Here is a 20,723-nt window from a genome sequence, read left to right as displayed (position 1 = left end):
CGCCGACTTTGAGCTATAAATGAGAGGCATTCAATCTGAAGCATAAGTTAAGATCGCAAAAATTCCCGCGGCGAGAAGTCTGAGAGCTGAAGTCGTGCGGTAAGGTATCTTCATGAAAGGCGGTGAGGGGACAACAGCCAGTGGGAGTGAAAGAGGGCTGGTTTAGAAGAAGAGGAATGGACAGAGTGAAAGAAGACATTATGGTGGAGGAAAAAAGGGACGAGGACCATCTGCTGGCGGTGGGTGTAGAGAGTTCTCACAATGAAAAACACTAAAAAAGAGAGTGGAAAATTGCTTAAATGCAGTGGATGTACTGGTTAATTGTCAATTCATTTAGTTTAAGTCCAAGCTAATCACCAAAAGCAAGTGCATCATAGGCTACACCTTATGACCTTTTAGTTTAGTTGGAAAAGTAGAGGAAAGCAGATTTTCACATATTTCATGTCAGTTTATGGGTGTCTGAACGGGTTAGATTTTGGGACCAGCTCTTGAATTAGGGGGCAATTTGTTAAAGCAATTTCCTTTGGAGATTTTTTTACAGCATCTACTGCCAACCAGCCCTTAGTTTTTATAGCAGGAGACGTGTATTACCTTCTCTCGTTCTCCATCTCTCGTTTTCCCCTCCTCTTTCCTCCTTTCACCTAGTAGAAATTTCCATCCCACCAAAACCCATTTCCCCAGAAAGTAAAAAAAGATGAAAGGATAAGGAAAAGAAAGGATACAAAAGAGAGAAGTGTTCTGTTACAACCCTGCCCCTGTGAGACTGTCCATAAAAGAGTTAGGGGATGAGAGAGATGGGGGAGAGAATAAGAGAAAGAGAGGGGTACAGAAAAGAGGTTTTCACGGGGAGCCGGTGTGGAACTTCATATTTAACACACACAAACACGGGTGCACACGCACACACACACACACACAAATACAAAGCTCAGTGAGGTCTAAAATGCGGTCCGGCCCCCCTCATATCTTTGCTTCTGTCCTGTCCTGACGCTGTTCCTCCCTCTTGGCTTTTCGTGTCATTCACTCCCAGTCTTATACCTCCTTAACACTATTCTGTGTCTCTGGTTTTGTCTGAACTTGTTTCGTATGCACTTAGATATTTCTTCCCCAGGGCGTATTGGTGAGATTGAAGGAGTGAGAATGAGAGAGAGCCGCAAGAACAGAGAATGGTTGAGAGAGAGAGAGGAGTCAATGAGGTATTGAGCGAGATGACATGTGAACAAAGGTAGAAAGGAAACGAAGGGACAAACTCAAACGCAGGTACAATAGTTCTTTCACACACTTGCACTCAAATGGCTAAACACACTCATGCACAGAAATCTCCAACACCTTGTAGTTGAAGGTATTCCTGCATCTCAATTAGGCAAAAGGCCATAGTAGTGTAGTGTGAACCAGCATTACTTGTTTTCGTGAAAGACCTTTTACTACTCTACACCCCAAACACCCAGGGATACTCATCACACAAGGACCACACCGCACGTCACTGACACTGAGTCATAGACGAGAGCGGCTGACGAAATTGCACATCTTTCAGATGCCAAAACCTGCCACAGATAAGAGACCATCCTTCGCACGATATATAACCTTGAGCTTTGGAAAAGGCTTTCAATAAATAGATGCTGCTTATTATAATTATATCAGTGTTATTTTAGTATCATTGAGATACTATTACAGTTTTTAGGATAATTTATATCATTTTATTATTTTGAATTTTATATTTTGTTTTAATTTTAGTTACATTTTTAGTAATTTTATTAGTTTTAAGTATGTCTACATAAAATACAATTACAACAATAATGTTATTTTTTATATATATATATATATATATATATATATATATATATATATATATATATATATATATATATAAAATATATAAGATATAAATTATTTATTTATTTATTTTTTTATAAAATTGAGCATGTTGTGGTGGACCGCTGTTGCCACAGGCATCCGATGGGCTCTTATGTCGTCTTAGGCCATGCGTTCACTTAAAAGGAAAGTTGAAAATTCTGCCAGCATTTTTATATATATATATATATATATATATATATATATATATATATATATATATATATATATATATATATATATATATATATATCCAAAGTATGTAAGGTAGTACAACAATATCTCTTTTATTGAATCCAAAAGGTTTTACTTATATTTTGCTACATATAAAGGTATTTTAAATGTGCCCTAGATTCATAAATTGAATTTACCTCGGCATAGTTAAATAACAAGAGTTCAGTACATGGAAATGACATACAGTGAGTCTCAAACTCCATTGTTTCCTCCTTCTTATATGAATCTCATTTGTTTAAAAGACCTCCGAAGAACAGGCGAATCTCAACATAACACTGACTGTTACGTAACAGTCGGGATCATTAATATGTACACCCCCAATATTTGCATATGTCAGCTCATGTTCAAGGCATTAGACAAGGGCAGAACGTCTGTAGCTGTGCACAGCTGAATCATCAGACTAGGTAAGCAAGCAAGAACAATAGCGAAAAATGGCAGATGAAGCAATAATAACTGACATGATCCATGATATCATGATATTTTTACTGATATTTGTAAATTGTCTTTCTATTACATCTATGTGGTTAAAGTTACCATCGTTTACTGTATTCACGGAGACAAGAGCTGTCGCTATTTTCATTTTTAAACACTTGCAGTCTGTATAATGCATAAACACAACTTCATTCTTTATAAATCTCTCCAACAGTGTAGCATTAGCCAATAGCCACGGAGCACTATCAAACTCATTCAGAATCAATGTAAACATCAAAATAAACACTGTACTTACACGATTAGATATGCTGCATGACGAACACTTTGTAAAGATCCATTTTGAGGGTTATATTAGCTGTTTGAACTTTTTTAATATTGTTTAAGGCAAGCACGAGCTCTTGGGGCGTGGAGCACGAGAATTAAAGGGCCACACACCCTGAATCGGCTCATTTCTAATTATGCCCCGAAATAGGCAGTTAAAAAAATTTATTAAAAAAAATCTATGGGGTATTTTGAGCTGAAACTTCACAGACACATTCAGGGGACACCTTAGACTTATATTACATCTAGGGCACCTTTAAAGATTTTGAAGTGTCAAACGGTTATTCGGTTTAACTGTCCAAAGGCCAATACCGTCACTTCATTGTGATTTAAAGTATCTTAAAATGTAATAAATGTATAAATTCTTTATTCTGGCATGATTTTATAACATCATCAACATAGTGCAAAATGGTATTAAAAATATGTGTAGAAGTTGTTGCTTTGTTATGAGAAAGAATGTCCGGAAAAATGAATTTCATTGATGTCATTCGGAGTAACCAATATAAAGGGACCATTTTGGATCATGCGGTCAGTATCATGTGACAGGATGTGACATCATTCAGACACCTGGAAAGGACCACATGGTCATGAAGCAATGTAACTAACTCTCTTTTAACTAAAAATGTCATGTTTTCACTTGCTCATACGCATGTCCCCAAACATCAGGTCATTCGGTACAACCGCTATAAAACTTGGAAAATATAAAATGTTTAATTGTCCTTTTGCTAGCTAGCTAGATATCAGCCTGTTAGCATTGTTCGAAAATGTCGTCATTCGCTAAAATTGAAATTATAGTTAAACCGAATGACGCTTTTGGTGACAAATTTTGTCCATCTTGTAAAAAATTACAAAAGCAATGTTAATTGATTATAAAAACCACATAATCTCAATGTTCACACTTAATAAAACTTCAAAATCAATTATATCTCCATTATGTTTTTTTTTTTTTACAATTTTAAAAACCTTATTCGTCAATGACCCATTTACATCAAATGTCTGATATTACTGTTATTTTAATATTATTAAAACAATAATGAAATAATGTCTAAGATATATAAAACATCTAAAATGTTAAGAAATACAATGATCCAATGTAATAAATAAATAATAAAAATATTAATATTGTTTTATTTCTGAAAAAGCTTTTACGTAATTATTATACTTGTGGAACATTTTCTTTTCTTTGTGTTCCCTGCTCATAGTGTGTCAGTTTTATTTCCATGGCAATGGATATCCCACCTCAAACCTCAAATATCAAAGCAATTACAATCTGTTACATAGCCATTATAGCAATTATTGAAAATAGCGGAGCTGTCAAGGAGACCAGTATGCTGTCCACAGACGCTCCTCTGAGCCTGAGGTTAGACTTATGGCCTCAAAAGAGGTGTCATTCATTCATTAAATCCATTTTTCCTTTCTATATACCCCCACATCAAAACCTCACCACTCCACCTTACATTACCTCCATTTTCCTCACCCCCAGCACCACTATTACCTCTCTCCCGGTGTTCTCTCTCTCTCTCACGCTGTGGGCTGCAGCATGTGTTTCCAATTTCATCTGTAATGCACAGCTCGCCGCAATCTGACCTAATTAGCCCCCATCTCATGGATCCGCCCTCAATAGCACCCACCGTGGCAGACAGGCTAGAGGTCAGAAGTCAAGGGTCATCTGTGGGAGTGCAGGTTGGATGAGGGGGACAGCGCCTTTGATTGATGCGACAGGTCCGCAGCATTATGGGCGTGTTCATTAGTGACCATCTTAAAAGTGTGACTGCTGTAGTTTCTTCAGTATTTGGGATCAGAGAGGGTTACTGAGGCCTGAAATTGGATTTCGTAGTAAGACAAAAGGGTCAAAGAGGGGAGGTCAAGAACACGGGAGCGCACACAAACACAGTTCTTAACAAAACACACAGGTTAAAGTACATAATCCACAGTCTTGCACATCTTGAGATGCTAGTATCCGATCAGTGGAATGCCTTGCTACTGGGAAAGAGATGGGTTAGACCAAGGGATTTAAGAGGAGAGACTGATTTTAGGAATGCCTTAATTATGGGAACAGAGAGCCTAACTCTCTGTTTAAGCCCTAATGAGAAACAGCCTCATATGGAATGGAGGGAGGTAGAAGAAAAGGTTGAACTTTAAAAGGAATGATAGTGAAAAAGGGAAAACTTGTCAGCCTTTATAAAGCACGTAAAAGTGTGGCTCCATGCTGTGTGTGTTTGCCGTAAACCGATATGATTACCCCTTTTTATAATCGCACACTCAGCCTCACTTTACAGTCCTCATAACACCAATAGGGAATGCCATTAACAGAAATAAATTCAACAAGCAACTTGCATGAAATATTCCACTGTGGATTTGTGTATGGAATTGGGGCTACCAGTCTTAATGGGTCTTGGTTGAGCATGGTGTGGTGGACCGCTGTAGCCACAGGCATCCAGTTGGCTCTTATGTCGTCTTAAGGGCTTTAGGTTTTACTAGAGTTTATCTTCATTTCACAAGTAGTGTCCTTGAGAAGATAAGCATAGACAGTGATTGTCTTTGAGGCAGGCCATGTGCACAAAGTTCACAGAAAAATGAAAATTCTGTCATCATATAGTAATAGGGGGTTGGGGGATGTTTTTTTTTGTTTTTTTTTGTCTGTACAGTGAAAGTCATGAGGGTCCAATGTGGTTTCGACCCCAATGATCACCATTGACTAGGCAAAAACTATTCTTCAAAGTAAAACTGAATCAATATAAGTGTGCAATAATTTGTAACGGTTTAAAGGGCCATAGAAAAATGAAACCACACTGCAAGATTTTTCTGTTGTTCTAGTTATTCTTGAAGTTAATTTAGAATTAATTAAAAGTACATGAACATAGAACGTTATAAGACGTTTCTGCTACATTTATTAAAAAAATCCAATAAGAAGCCATTTGTGAGTTTTGCAACACTTCTAGGGGTTTGCATTTTGTTCTTTATTACAGAAAATTTTCATAAAAGACTTGAAGTCTGCCTTACAAAACATTTCACATTTCACTAAACCGTTGAATGCACTTTCAAAATTCATACAAACACCATCTGTTGTTGGTCAAATCATTTTGGTCATTGTAAAGGTCTTTCAAGTTGTTGAGAATCTAACCAAGAAACGTATCTGAAATTAGGAGCTGTATAAACTTCTTGTCTAGTTGAAGTTGAGCTTTATTGTTGTACAGGTAGACCTAATTAAATTTACTTGTTAAACTATATTAAAGTAACTTTAAAGGGTTAGTTCACCCAAAAATGAAAATTCTGTCATTAATTACTCACCCTCATGTCTTTCCACACCCGTAAGACCTCCGTTCATCTTCAGAACACAAATTAAGATATTTTTGATAAAATCCAATGGCTCAGTGAGGCCTGCATTGACAGCAAGATTAACACTTTAAATGCCCAGAAAGCTACTAAAGACGTATTTAAAACAGTTCATGTGACTACAGTGGTTCAACTTTAATATTATGAAGCGTCGAGAATACTTTTTGTGCGCCAAAAAAACAAAACAACGACTTTATTCAACAGTATCTAGCTTCGAAGCTTTACGAATCATTTGTTTCAAATCAGTGGTTCGGAGCGTGAATCAAACTGACAAAGTCACGTGAACCATTGAAGTTTCAAAACACTTATGAGGCGTGTTCAAGCTCATGCAGCGCCGCACAGACCGATCGGCGGCTGACTTGAAGCAGTGCATGCCGGTAAGAAATTTTGTCTGACTTGAGACAACGCTGACACCATGTGACTGTGACGTATGATTTCAAAGTACCACGAGAGTGATTCGAGATCAGCCGCCTAAGACAGCCAGCGCAGTTTCTAAAGAGGAGCTGCACAAGCTCTGATGACGACACAGCTGTTTCATGATTGGCCGGATTCACCGCATGACAACAATCACGTGTGTTTCGTGTTTATTGTCACGCCTTCGGTTCCAGTAATGCTCAAAAACTGTGTTTTTATAACAGTTAAAGCTCTTTTCATGTAGTCACAAAGTTATATTGTGTCGTGTTTATCAAAATAAAGCTGATAAAAAAACGTAGACCCCACTACATTGGCATTTAAATAATATATGCTTATGTTGAACTTTATTCTTGTAAAAACAGACACTGTAAGCAGTACATAAAGTATTGAATGAAAATGTCTCTGAAACATCAGTGTATTAGTCAAATATTGCATTTATTTCACTTCAGCTGTGATAAAGTATGCAAACGCAGCGTGAGCGTCACTACGGGAAGCAGAAAGTGTCCGACTTCATGTCTCCGTTTTGAGCTCCTCCATGACTGCATGCGGCTACTCTTGCCGATCGGTTGCATCCGGCCGAAGCCGATGTCGAACACACCTATGATGTAACGAAGCCTCGTTTACTGAAAAAAAAACAAACAAAAAAAAAAGTCATGTGATTTTGGTGCTCTGAACCACTGATTTGAAACAAAAGATTCGTAAAGCTACGAAGCTTCATGAATCAGTGTTTTGAAATCGCCCCTCACTAGATATTGTTGAATAAAGTCATTATTTAGTTTTTTTGGTGCACAAAAAGTATTCTTGTCACTTCATAACATTAAGGTTGAACCACTGTAGTCACATGAACTGTTTTAAATACGTCTTTAGTAGCTTTCTGGGCATTGAAAGTGTTAATTATCTTGCTGGCAATGCAGGCCTCACTGAGCCATCGGATTTTATGAAAAATATCTTAATTTGTGTACCGAAGATGAACGAAGGTCTTACGGGTGTAGAACAACATGAGGGTGAATAATTAATGACAGAATTTAAATTTTTGGGTCAACTAACCCTTTAAGCTAACTTTCAAACCTCTTCTATCTAATTATGTTTCAGTAACATACAGTATGTTCAAATTAGGAATAAAATCTGGTTTTTAATTCCCAAGAAAGCATGAATTTTTAAAGTGCATATACCTTGAATACAATGTAAGTTGCTTTGGATAAATGTCTACCATATTTATAAATGCACATTCGACTTGCATCCAAAAAGCGTAAACTTCTGTGATGTAGTACACAATGCGTTATAGCGTAGTACAACATGGCGTATTGTAGAGCGTCATGGCATTGTGTACTACGTCACGGAAGTTAATGTTTTTTGGAAGTGTGTTAAATGGCTGTCATGTCGGAAGCTAATTATTTTACTTCATAAAGTTTTAAAAAAGGATATTTGTCTTACAAAAACGCATCAATTCGCTTCAGAAGGCCTTTATTAACCCCCTGGAGTCGTATGGATTCATTTTTTAAAGGGAACTATCCCTTTAAGTTCAAATTTTAAAAAAAAAAAAGGAAAGCATCCAGCTAATACAAAAAGGCAAATGGCTCTTTTAACTGTAGGGATTTAGACATTTGACAGAAACTTATCAAATATCATATTACATTTGAGGTATGCAATTTATGATTTCATGCCTTCCCTGGGAACTGAACCCGTGTTACTAGTACCATGCTTTCTGTTTAAGCTACAGAAACGTCAGACAATAGATAATAGTTCTGCCATTCATTTATATATACGAGTGGACAGTTTCTGACTATATCAATGTGTGCGGTCATTGAGGTTTGCATAAAAGAAATGACGTGTGCTGTTTGATAATTACACAGATGATAGTTATTTAGGCAGAATAGCGTTGACATGTTTTACAAGACCAAACTAATTATGCGTTGTCTGTTCCTTAAATTAAATTGGCCCATGCCACCAAGTAGTGAGCCACATCTTTTTTTCCTAATAAAGTAACTGATGAAAAGCATGACAGTTTGTTGAAATGGAATGAAGAGGAACAGGGTTTTAATGTAAGTTCCCACAATTAAACTGCATCTGGAGACAGGGAGAAGAAAGTGAATTTAAATGTCAAACATGATGGATTAAGAATGGTTGGGTGGCGATTTATTTATTTATTTATTTTTTTAATATATATATTTTTTTTACCGAGCTTCATTTCAGCTGCACTCTTGTGGTCACAGAATCTGTTCCAAATTATTGTGTGTCAGTCTAATTATTGTGAAAAAATGGGACAAAAAGCTGTATCTAATTACAATGTTCCATTTGCAAAAGTGGTTTGTTGGTTGGTTTAGATTTTGCATGAATTTAGCAGGATTAAATGGTGATAGTCTGTTTCTCTGAGGTTTCTTTGATGGATAACAATTGGCTCACATTTCGCAGGAAGTATAACACGTTTTATCTCATTGTACCTGTTCAGAGTCTTAATAGCATTCACACCATTATCTTTCTCCTGTGCATTACAAACCATTCATTACAACTCCTGGGACTCCTTTAGAAGTTGTATCATATACTGCAACTTTTTATGTTACTTGACTACTTTTTCTCAGCAGAGGCAGAATGAACCATATTTGAATGGGGAAACACAGCTGTTGCAGTTTTCTTTGTGATGAATGCATCACAAAGAACTGTGTTTTTAATTGTAACCCAACCATTTAGAGCAAAATAATTATGAAAAAAAAAAAAAAAAAAAAAGACATTTCAGTGAAAAATATTAATATTGTGTGATTAGCAACTTGTGTGCCTTTAAACCATTTAAATTCTGACTGATGCAGTAGACATGAGCCCTTCCTCCTCCCTGATGTATGCTGAAGGAGAAATGTAACACATTGTAAATTTTACTCGCTATACAACACCCTGTTGGGTACTGTTTCAGCGGCAGACTTTGTGTTTGAACCACTATGGCAATTAGCAAGAGATAGACTTACAGCCCATCCGCTGCACAAAAGACAGTGAGAGAGAGAGAGGGGGGAATGGACAGAGAGGCCGCCCCAGTTCTGTAGCTCTCCTCTGCCCCTCCATCTGTCAGTCCTGTGGGACAGGGTGTGCTATAGCAACTGGAATGCATACGCAAACGTATGTTTGTGTTGTATATTTATGCATTTGTGGACAGAGATTCTCCTCTCATTTCAGTTTGGTTCTATTTTCAGTGGTCGTTGCTTTTCTGCACCTTCATGTCATTCCAAAGCTGTATAACTTTTTCTGTGGGACACAAGTGAATACATGTTTTTTGTTTGTTTTTTAATTTTATGCAGTGAAAGTCAGTGGGATCTAGTGCTGTTTTGGACCCCTTTTTACTTTCATTGTATGGACAAAAAAACTTAAAATTAATTCTACATAGTATTTTGTATTATTAAAGGAAAGTCATACGCAATAGTGTAATGGTGAATAAATGATGACAATGTTTTAATTTTGGGTGAAGTATTCCTTTAAAAGCCAGGTGTTTAAAAGAGATGTATTACTGAGACAGAGTAACACTATCACCTTGGTATTATTACATTATCTTACTCTTAGGACACACAAAACCAGGTGACACCGTAAAGGGTCATTTAACATCTTCAGTATTCCTTTTCCTCGCATTCAGCTGGGACAGGGAAGATCTAATAATATGTGTCATGAAAAGTCATTGGGTTCTCTGTTTAAAAAAAAAAAGGATCATAGTGAGTAATGTTTTTTAGTCCGTATGTTACTTGATTCAATGCAGATAATGTCAAATGAGAAAAACCTGCAGCAATGTTTGTTTTTATACGGTTTGGCAAACAGTGCCCATGTGTTCTATTCTTTCCACATTAAAGAATTTGAGGTGAGTGGCTGGAGCCTAAAGGAGTTGGTTTGCTACTGTTTAAAGCCTTGAGGGCAGAGTAAGTAGTCAGTAATGATTTATCAGAGCACTTTCATGTCTCAGTAGTGAACCTGGACATGTTTGAACCATTACATCCAGGAAATCTAATGAGTCTGTGTTTAGTTTTATCATGCCATTGTTGTGAATCTGAAAGATGCATCAATCACAGCATATTTTTACGAGGTTCTCAGCAGCCATAAATGTAAAGATTTCAGGTGAGTGGAGATGACAGTTACTCAATCTTTCTCCTGTGACTAAGATATGAAGCATGTGATTCCTGATATGCAAATACTGTACTAAGCCCCGCCTCTTTGCATCATATATATATGGGGAAACAGATCCACATCGCCATCCAGTGGGTAGAAGTGGGACACAGATTTCATCTGGAACAGATGAAATCTTTCCTAGATCATCCTGATTCCAACAGGATCTCCCTTGCTCTTTCTTCATTACATATGCCCATAAATGCTGAATATTCCCATAAAATAAATCTGTCTGTCTGTCTGTCTGTCAGCTGGCCCTCTGTAAATGAAATAAAATGATTATTTATTAGTTGGTGAAAGCAGAAACAGCTGACAAATTAACAGGATATTGAAGGATTAATAAAATATATTTGATTGGGAGAGTGTGAATATGTTAGAGATAAATTAGGAAAAGAGAGCGAGAGAGAGAGAGTAAGCGAGCAAGCCATGCTCAGGCAATCAAACCGTTTTTATTAATCTGAGAATTTTCTCAGATGACGCAAAGACTGTGACTTTGCTTCGTCTCTCTCTCTCTCTCTGTCTCTCTCACTCCATCTCTCTCTTTCTCACCCTTTGCCATTCTTTCCACATGTCTCTTTCCTAATGCCTCAATCGTTTTGGATGGGAGACGGCACAACAGCACAGGTAAGACTATGAACAACTGCACATCACTGTTCTTGTTTCTGTTTAAACTTGTCCTTATCCCTCTCAATATGCCATAGAACTTTATGTGTTCACACTACTTCATTTAATTGTGCTTGTTATATTATGAAACGCTCAAACACTGTATAGTGGACATAAAGTCCTCTACATGAGTTCTTGCACATAACTATATCATTGTTTGTCCATGATTGTTGGAGTGTGCATGGTCACTTCTTTTGCCTTTAAATTCCTTTTAGTCAGTATCCTTGTCATTGCTGCAAACCTAACAGCACATATCATCAGTTAACAAATAGCCCTAGTTGGACATGCTTCAAGTGTAGTGGTAGTGTGAAGCGTAAGAGAGATGATGGATGGGTTTTAGAGTGCAGTTTATGAATGAGGAACGCTTCATTAGAGGCACTTCTCAGGGTCTGCATAGATCTCTAGATTGGGACATGTATCGGTGAGAGATGACTTATCACAATGAGTAGAGAGCTGGGTGGCTTCAGCCATGCAATAACGAAAGAGTGGATTCTGCAGACATGGAGCTTAAGGACTGATTGACAGGGATTTAGGAAGGTAAAATGAGGGTTCCTGCGGGGCTCGGTTCGGGAAAAACTTGTGGGAGAGAAACAGAGAAAGACAGAGAGAGGGGGAATTGGGGATTTATAAATAGCAAAGCTTTAGCAGGGTGAGTCGAGCAGATGTGATAGACAGTCTGTGCTTAAGGAGTTCAAACAACAGATTAATACACTCAGATTATAGTCAGAGATAGAGGGGTAAGGGGGGAGGGTGTGTGTAAGTGTGTGTGTGTGGTTAAGCGAAGATGACCCCATACACGTCTGCACATGCAATGGAATAAGCCCCCAGATGGACTCACACACAGCTACCTGCATGTCTAGATATGCTTGACCACCCTTTCAAAGTTAAGCACAGTCATGAGATTGGATGGCTTGAAAATAATGTGCAAGTTGTCTTGAAAAAGTGTACATGTTAGTGGAGTTTAGTATTCGATTTGTAAACTGCAATAAAAATTCTTAATCAACATTTTTATCTTTTTGTCCAGGTAAAATATTGAAACATCCTTAAAATAAGATAATCATGCTTAAGAATAAATTAAGTTTATTTTTTCTTATCCCATTAGAAAAATTTAACAAAACTCAGCAAGTATTATGCTTTAAAAATGCTAAAAATAAAAAATGAACTGTACTTCACCTTTTGCTTATCAGTTGAATTGATATTGTTTTAAGGCTGTTTAGTATGTTGCTCAAAGATTATGACCTTGGCATTTACAACACCAAAGTCATAGGTTTGATTCCCAGAAATGCATGAACGGAATTATTACCTTGAATGCAACGTAAGGTGCTTTCAATATAAACATCTACTTCAAAGCAAGCTGAAAATACTGATTGAGATAATAATTTATTGCAGTGGATAGCTGAAATGTAGTAATCTTATCTAATGTAACAAAAAGAATGAATGTAGCTCAAACAGTAGAGTACAGTAGCAACACATATAGGTTTGAATCCCAGGGAATGTATGATGCAACTGATCAAATATATACACTGAATGCAAATTTTCTTAAATATAAATCCGAAATGTATTTGCTATAGGTTAATGAGATTATACACGGTTAAGTATAGTTTGCGTAGTTTATGTGTGAGGTTGGAAAGACAACTGTGGTGTCCAGTCCCTCACTGTGATGCTTTCATTTTCTCACTGAGGCAGGGAGTTATGGGATTATATCTCTATCCCTTTGCAAAGCCCACACCAAACAATCAACCTCAGAAAATAATCCTCATACACACTGACCACACATTTAGACATCTGAACACATTCCCTTGTATTAGGAATTCATTGATATTTCTGAGATGGGTATCCTTAAAATCAATGGTGATTCTGGCAGTCAAGATAAGGCCGTCATGTTCTTATTCTTCAATAGTTCACCTGTTTAGCTTAAGGCAGTAATTGGAAAGTGTTATCTGCAATGTGACAGAAATGTGGTTGTTCATGGTATTCTTGTTGCATAACCTAATAGCTGTCTTTTTTGTTTGAAATTGCTATCTTCCACACCATCACTGACGCTCCTGCAAATAAGGGCAGCCAAACCACAAGAACGGCATTCTTCTCTAGTTTACATGCTGAAACACTATGTGGTTATAGTAGGTATCTTAGTCTGGTTTGTTTTGACGATTCGAATAAGGGTTTTAGACACTTGTCATCTGAAGCCATCTTAAACTATGCTTGGTCAAGGTTTAGCTCTCACTAATCTCTTCCTCACTTCTTACTGCTTATTGTGATTATTGGCTAGTTATCTATAAGGATTTTCCCCAAGCCTTTCTCTCTTCAAGGGATTTGGCTTTTAACCACAACTTCAGGTCTACTGACTGAAGGAGTGAAAGTGGTAGGCCTGTCTCTCCATCTCCAAAACATATTCTGGCACTCTGGTTAACACCCCCAGAATATTTCCTCTCCATACTGTGTAATTTAAAAGGAGGCTGACCCAGATGTTTTGTTGTTGTTTGTTTTTTTGGTAAGCCGTAGTTTTGCCTCTGGCTAATCGTTTCATCCATTCCATTCCTGAGTATCCTGTTCTGTCATAAAGAGCTTGCCAGTGTAAATCGAACCTGTTCTGTTTGTTATGGCTGAAGTCCAGCAGCTTAGCTTGGCAAAGCTTTAGGCATTTGTTTGGTTGCTTGGTTGAGAAATGATTTCAGGTAATGTGCATCAAGTGTCAGTAAGTGGAGGAAATAAATAATGTCTAATGCTGTACATAGTCCTTGCCTCAGGTCAGGATGTGAAAGCAACCAGCAAGTTAAGACTTATTTTATTTTATTTTTGTGATTTAAGGTTTGATGCTGTTCTCTGGAAATTATAGAGTTGCAATCTTCATTTTCAAAGTAGACTGAAGAAAGTCTTTGCACCCCCAAAACTATATTATTTGATTATTTGATTCTAAAATCCACCCAACGCAGACCTTCACGGAAGGTGCTTGCTTAACACTCTTTGACATTCATTTTGTTTTTACACAGCTCTTTGGAACGCTTCATTCTGATTGGTCAGTTGTGGAATTCAGCGGTCACCATGGAAAAACTGTATTTTTTGTCTTTGACTGTGAACTCGATCTTTCTTGTTTCGTACATCTTGTGTCTAATCAATTGTAAGAGCTGAGACAACTTAAGTATTTATATTGCTGTAAAATTGTTGCAATGTTTGCCTTGTTGATTGATTTGTACATTGTGGACAGTTTTTATACAGGTAAAAGTATAAAACAATTTAAACGCATCAGTATTTCATCTCCATATTTAATGAGTATAATAAAGCGGGATATATGCTCCGTGTCAGGGCCCTGATTAGCCTATTGGGTTTATAATTTTGCGATCATTTTCTAATCGCATATTGTCCCTTACATACTCCATCTGCACTCTCAAATAATGGTGCAAGTTAAGCTAAATATACCAAATATATATTAATGGAAACTCAGAGCTACACCAGTAGTTGACCTCCTTTTTAGGAGTCCATATAGTCCATCTCTTGGATCAGTTCTAATCTCAAGCATGAAATGGCATGTTTTAAAAGGATGGTTGACCACATATGTCCTCATTTACTCATTTACCCTGATGTGGTTCCAAACCTCTAGTACTTTGTTTGTTGTAACACAAAAGAAGATATTTTGGGATATTATGAGTGAACTATCCTTTTAATGTCATCTACTGACTGACAGCCAAAGCTTTTATATTTAGTTGGCCAATCCTGTTCAGGTTCTTATTCATAAATCAGCCTGGATTGGCGGATAAGAAAAACCATCACATGCTCTTTCGGGGGAGGGATGCACTGTGACAGTGGTTGATCTCACAACATGGCTTAAGATCACAAGAAATTGTGCGCTTCATTGTTAGAAAGAATAATTGCTTCTTCGTGTTACTACATCATTTGCAAAGACCTTCAAAATGTTACTTGTTTCTTGACTTCTTCTGAACTCTTCTGATTTACTTGTTGACTGTCATTGCACAGCAAAGTTTTACTAACATCCTGGCCTTTTTTGAACCTGTGACCTCCCACAAGTGGTGTGCCTGAAAATTATGTATTCAGATACAACCTGTTACCTCCAAAAAAAAAAAAGGGGGGATTAGCAGAGCTTCATTTTTATAGGTGCAGTTCTGGCATGTTGTTGCCTGTGTTTAAATGTAAAGACATTCATTAAAACAGGTTTAAGCTCACGACTTCAGGGGAAATTGTTAGGTATTGTAAAAAGGGATGCAGAACCAAGGGTCATAAGCTTCTCTATCTCACTCTCTCTCTTTTCCCATGAGGCCTCACAGAGGATTATGTATGTGCAATTGAAACTTGGCAAATGACTTTCCTCCCTCCCCCCTCCAAAAAAAAAAAAAAAAAACATTTCAGCAATGCTGCCAATCCGTCTTTATGTCTGAGCAGCAACTGTTGTTTTAGTTTAAATCTGAGATGAAGAACAAACAGATGAACAGGACAGGGAACATCCAGAAAAAGAAAGAGAAATGCAGGTCAAACATGCAGAACAAAATGGGCAAAAAGGCCAAGATGGCGAACTCTGGTGAGTATTTCTCTTGTCTAATTATTTGAATATAAATGAGACAAGAAATATTCTTCACGATGATGCTATTTGCAAATGTTTTTTTTCTCGCAAATATAAATCACTCTGTCTTTCAGCTCTCTCTTTCTTCTAAACATGTGTGTTTATTCTATATGTCTCATTATTCAACCCACAGTTTCTCTTATACTTCAATCAGTGTCCAGCTTCATGCAGATGTTTATAATGGGCCGAGGTCAATGAAATGTTTATTGGCCCCGCTTGGCAGTCATATGGTATTGTGAAGGAGCAGGAGCTGTGTATTATTCCCATATGGAGGTTTGACAGCGTGTATATGGGTGTGTCTGTATGTGCGTGTAAGAAGATGCTTGAAAAGTAGCAGTTTAGAAGATTAAAAGATTTGAAGGGGGTTATAATGTTTCCCGTGAGGCTGTATGGTTTTGTTTCTTTGAGATCATTGATCTCAGTACCTTCCAAATCGAAGAAGGTCTCTATTTCAGCATAATTCAATTTCTCTTTATAAAAGAGGCGGAGCCTTAGAGGAAAAACAGCTGTAAGATGCGCATGACATGAGGAGGTGAATAAGTAAACATCTTGCTTGACTGTTTCAGACGATCACACGGATCACAGAATTGCCAACTGTTTGATGCGGATGAGAAAAAGTAACATGTTGTGTGCTGCAGATGTCCTGGGAAGGTTTTAAAAAACTGTTTATTTATTTATTTATGTATTTTAAATCGTCACTACAAAGACTTGGTCATAGTCAGTGATAAATCAATAATTGAAAGCCTATAAGCTGTTCGACAGTAAAATGAGGCTGTGCGATACATTGGTCTCCAGTGTCATGAGCACAGACGGCGAAAGATGAAAATAATAATGACCAATTATGGTAATGTGATGTGTTCTGTTGGCATGCTCACGTAAACACAGCAAAGGGTTGTTAAAGGCTTTCAGATGCAATTTCATGAACTTATCACACTCCAGCTTTAATATTCACCTATTTTGCTGAGGCGAAACATTTGTGACTAATCTATCCTCGTAAGGGTGTTTTAATCTCGTCCACAACTACAATTCATCAGTCTCGGACATCTCTAATACGACTTTTATACACAAACTAGGTTTGTTGTCATTCTGTAGAATTGTTTTGTGTAGCCACTGCTCATTAGCATGATAGAAAGAGAGCTTGGGGTATTGGGAAAGATATTTTTCTATGTCATTTGTCATTGCACTAGTATTTGTGCAGAGCAGTTTTTTAGAAACTGGGCGTGACCAAAGAAGTTTTTTAGACTTGGAGAAAGCAATCTGTTAGCATGCCCATTCGTCGTAAAGGGTTAGTTACGTAAATTATAAGTAGTTAAAAGTAATCCATATGGCTCCAGAGGGTTAATAAAGGTCAACTGAAGCAAAGCGATGGGTTTTTGTAAGAAAAATATTTAAATCTTTATAATCTAAAATAACTAGCAAATCGCAATTCAAGTTACAGTGGAAAAGTAACCCCTGACATCCTATTCCTACATCCTACATCATACACCTGAACTCTCTTGTGAATGTGTGGATGGACATTACCAAAAGCTAGTGATTATAGTCTATAAAGTTATAAATATTGGTATTTTTCTTACTAAAATGCATTGCTTCGCTTCTGAAGGCCTTTATTAACCCCCTGGAGCCTTATTGGATTACTTTTATGATGGATGGATGTGCTTTTTTGAGGTTTTCAAAATCACAGTTACTTTTTACTCCCATTATAAAGCTTGGAAGAGCCAGAATATATATTTTTTAATATAACTCTTATTGTGTTTGACTGAAAGAAGATAGTCATACACACTTAGGATGGCTTGAGGGTGAGTAAATTATGGGATTATTTTGATTTTTGGGTGAACTATTCCTTTAATGGCCATTAATCAGCTTCCATCTGTGTTATGCAAGATGACTTTCACCTTCTTTGATGCATGATTAAAAACAAAGTGCACAAAGCTGTTAAGTGATGGAAAAGATTTTAAATTGAAAATTTAGTTTGACCATTTTTTTATGTGATTTTGTTATGTGATATATTAATTGTTTTTAAATTACATGTTTTCATAATAAATAATAAATACACAGTCAAGCAATTTGATAATACGGCACCAAATGTATTAATGATTATATATATATATATATATATATATATATATATATATATATATATATATATATATATATATATATATATATATATTTTTAATTTTTTGAAAGAAATTATATTTATTAAGCAATGACGCATTCAATTTATCAAAATTGACAGTAAGGACTTTTACATTTTGATATAAAAGGTTTCTTTTTAAAATAAATGCTGTTCTTTTGACATTCCATCAATGAATGCTAAACATTTTTTTTTAATCACGGTTTCCACAAAAATATTAATGAGTTAAACAGTTAAACTGTTTTCAACATTGATAATAATAAGAAATGTTTCTTGAGCAGCAGATCAGCATATTAGAATGATTTCTGAAGGATCATGTGACACTGAAGACTGGAGTAACGATGCTGAAAATTCAGCTTTGCCATCACAGGAATAAATTACATTTTAAATATACTAAAATAGAAAACAGTTATTTTAAGTTGTAATAAAATTTTACAATATTACTATTTTTACTGTATGTTTGATCAAATAAATGCAGTCTTGGTGAGCATAAGAGACTTTTTTCAAAAACATTTAAAAATATTACCGACTCAAACTAGTGAACTATAATGTACATGTTGCAAAAAGGGGATGTACTATTCGAACACCACTGACTTAACCCTCGCCTCCTTGAACTTCTGGACCACTGTCTCGGCAGAGGTACCAAAAAGTCCTGCAGGTGACACCGGGGCATTAAGAAGAAAATCTCACACTTTTTCCTTGAGCCCCTAGAGTTTAAGGGTTAGTTCACCCAAAAAATAAAATTCTGTCATTAATTACTCACCCTCATGTCGTTCCACACCCGTAAGACCTTCATTCATCTTCAGAACACAAATTAAGATATTTTTGATGAAATCCGATGGCTCAGTGAGGCCTCCATTGACAGCAAGATCATTAACACTTTCAAATTCCCAGAAAGCTACTAAAGACATATTTAAATCAGTTCATGTGACTACAGTGGTTCAACCTTAATGTTATGAAGCGACGAGAATACTTTTTGTGTGCCAAAAAAAAAAAAAAGACTTTATTCAACAATATCTAGTGATGGGCGATGTCAAAACACTTTACGAAGCTTTTCGAATCTTTTGTTTTGATTCAGTGGTTTGGAGCGTGTATCAAACTGCCAAAGTCATGTGAACCATTGACATTTCGAAAAATTTCAAAACGCTTATGCCTTGTTTACTGAAATCATGTGACTTTGGCAGTTTGATACATGCTCCGAACCACTGATTCGAAATGACATGAGGATGAGTAATTAATGACAGAATTTTCATTTTTGGGTGAACTAACCCTTTTTAAGCCAAAGATGCCTCTCTGAGGTCCACAAGCCTCCATGTCATTTGGCACAGTCTTGATGGCAAGGCTGGAGCCTTCCATGTGGACGTAGCACCGAGTATGAGATAGCTCGCTTGCGCATCCTCAACCTGGGCCATCCTCGCATAGCCGGAATCGGTCATCCAAGCTAGAGCTGCACAATATACCGCTTTAGCATTGATATCGCGATGTGCGCGTCCGTGATAGTCACATCGCAGGATGTGCAATGTCTAGTATAGGGATAATTTAATTCTTACAGACCAGACACCATTCTTCAAAAAGCATGTGATTCTTGGATTAATTGCAAAGTTTGAGCATCATACAATGAAAATTTACCATTTGCACATGTTTACCATTGCATGTCTTGTCAGTGTAAACATACAAGCGATTTAAAACCATTAGAGCACAAGAAGGCATGAAAGAGTGCTCACTTCTGAACGTGTGGCTGTTTTCTGTGCGCACACACAGAGCCACGCAGATACACATGAACACCGATTTCCTTTCAGCATCTATTTGTGCCTGAACGGACTCGTACGTGCAAAACAATTGCCAAAATGCACATCTCTGCGAGTATCCTCATAAACACAGTTGCTTATGGCTTAGGTGAAGGTAAAAAAATGTGTAACAATATTCTGGATCTGCGGATTCGTTCTTAAAGTGACAGCAGCCTAATATTCCTGCTGCTTTCTGTGTCATGAATGTTAATCATACAACAAAACACACAGAGAGAAATCACTTTTGTAGTTTTAACACAGATTAATTATATTAAATTTATACAGTGAAGACTATGCAGTGTTATGTTACATTAGTATTCAGGTACAATTTCTGTACCTGAATACTGTTAGACTTATTTTAAATTATAAAAAAAAAAAATTCATTTGTATCTTTGTTCTATTATATTTATCTGTGTTTGTAGTGTGTTCATTATTTTCTATGCATATTCACTCACAAAAATCACCCCAGTGATTCTAGAATGATTAATTCTTTCCAAATATAGCTATTCAAGTCATCTGGTGAATTTTTTTTCCATATCGCAATATATATCGCAGAAAAACAAAATATCGCGAAGTCATTTTTTTCCAATATTGTGCAGCCCTAATCCAAGCGGCTTGGGGCAATTTCCTCTCTCTCCACAGACCAATCTTTTTTTAACTTGGCTGTGGTGTGGGTCATTATGTGGACCAGCTCCTCATATGTAGGGGTGAGGGAGGAGGCAGGCTCACTCAACACATCTGCCTCAACTTCTAACACGTCTATTTGTTCAGAACTAGACCGGACCAATAACATGCTCTCTGCCAAAGTGGCTGCGAAAGGGTTAAACCCGTCTTCTGCTAACTCCAT

General features: G+C 36.8%; 1 protein-coding gene across 6 annotated transcripts in view; it reads left to right on the top strand.

The window, feature by feature from the left end:
* Positions 1-20,723, top strand: part of slc1a9 (solute carrier family 1 member 9) — a 37,646-nt gene that overhangs the window by 438 nt on the left and 16,485 nt on the right. For 2 of the 6 annotated variants that reach the window (XM_048203797.1, XM_048203793.1), the window contains exon 1: positions 8-239. The exons of 1 other annotated variant lie outside the window; for it this stretch is intronic. Coding sequence is in view for 1 of the 5 variants with exons in the window: in XM_048203792.1 (XP_048059749.1) it covers positions 15,805-15,913 (109 nt within the window). In the remaining 4 variants the exon portion in view is untranslated. Of the gene's footprint in view, positions 1-7; positions 240-11,326; positions 11,344-15,479; positions 15,914-20,723 lie in introns of those variants that run through there. 3 more of the 6 variants (XM_048203795.1, XM_048203794.1, XM_048203792.1) reach the window with 3 other exon arrangements.

The sequence above is a fragment of the Megalobrama amblycephala genome, linkage group LG1 (assembly GCF_018812025.1).
Source record: "Megalobrama amblycephala isolate DHTTF-2021 linkage group LG1, ASM1881202v1, whole genome shotgun sequence".
Classification (NCBI taxonomy): Eukaryota; Metazoa; Chordata; class Actinopteri; order Cypriniformes; family Xenocyprididae; genus Megalobrama; species Megalobrama amblycephala.
This window is presented reverse-complemented; position numbering and strand designations above follow the sequence as displayed.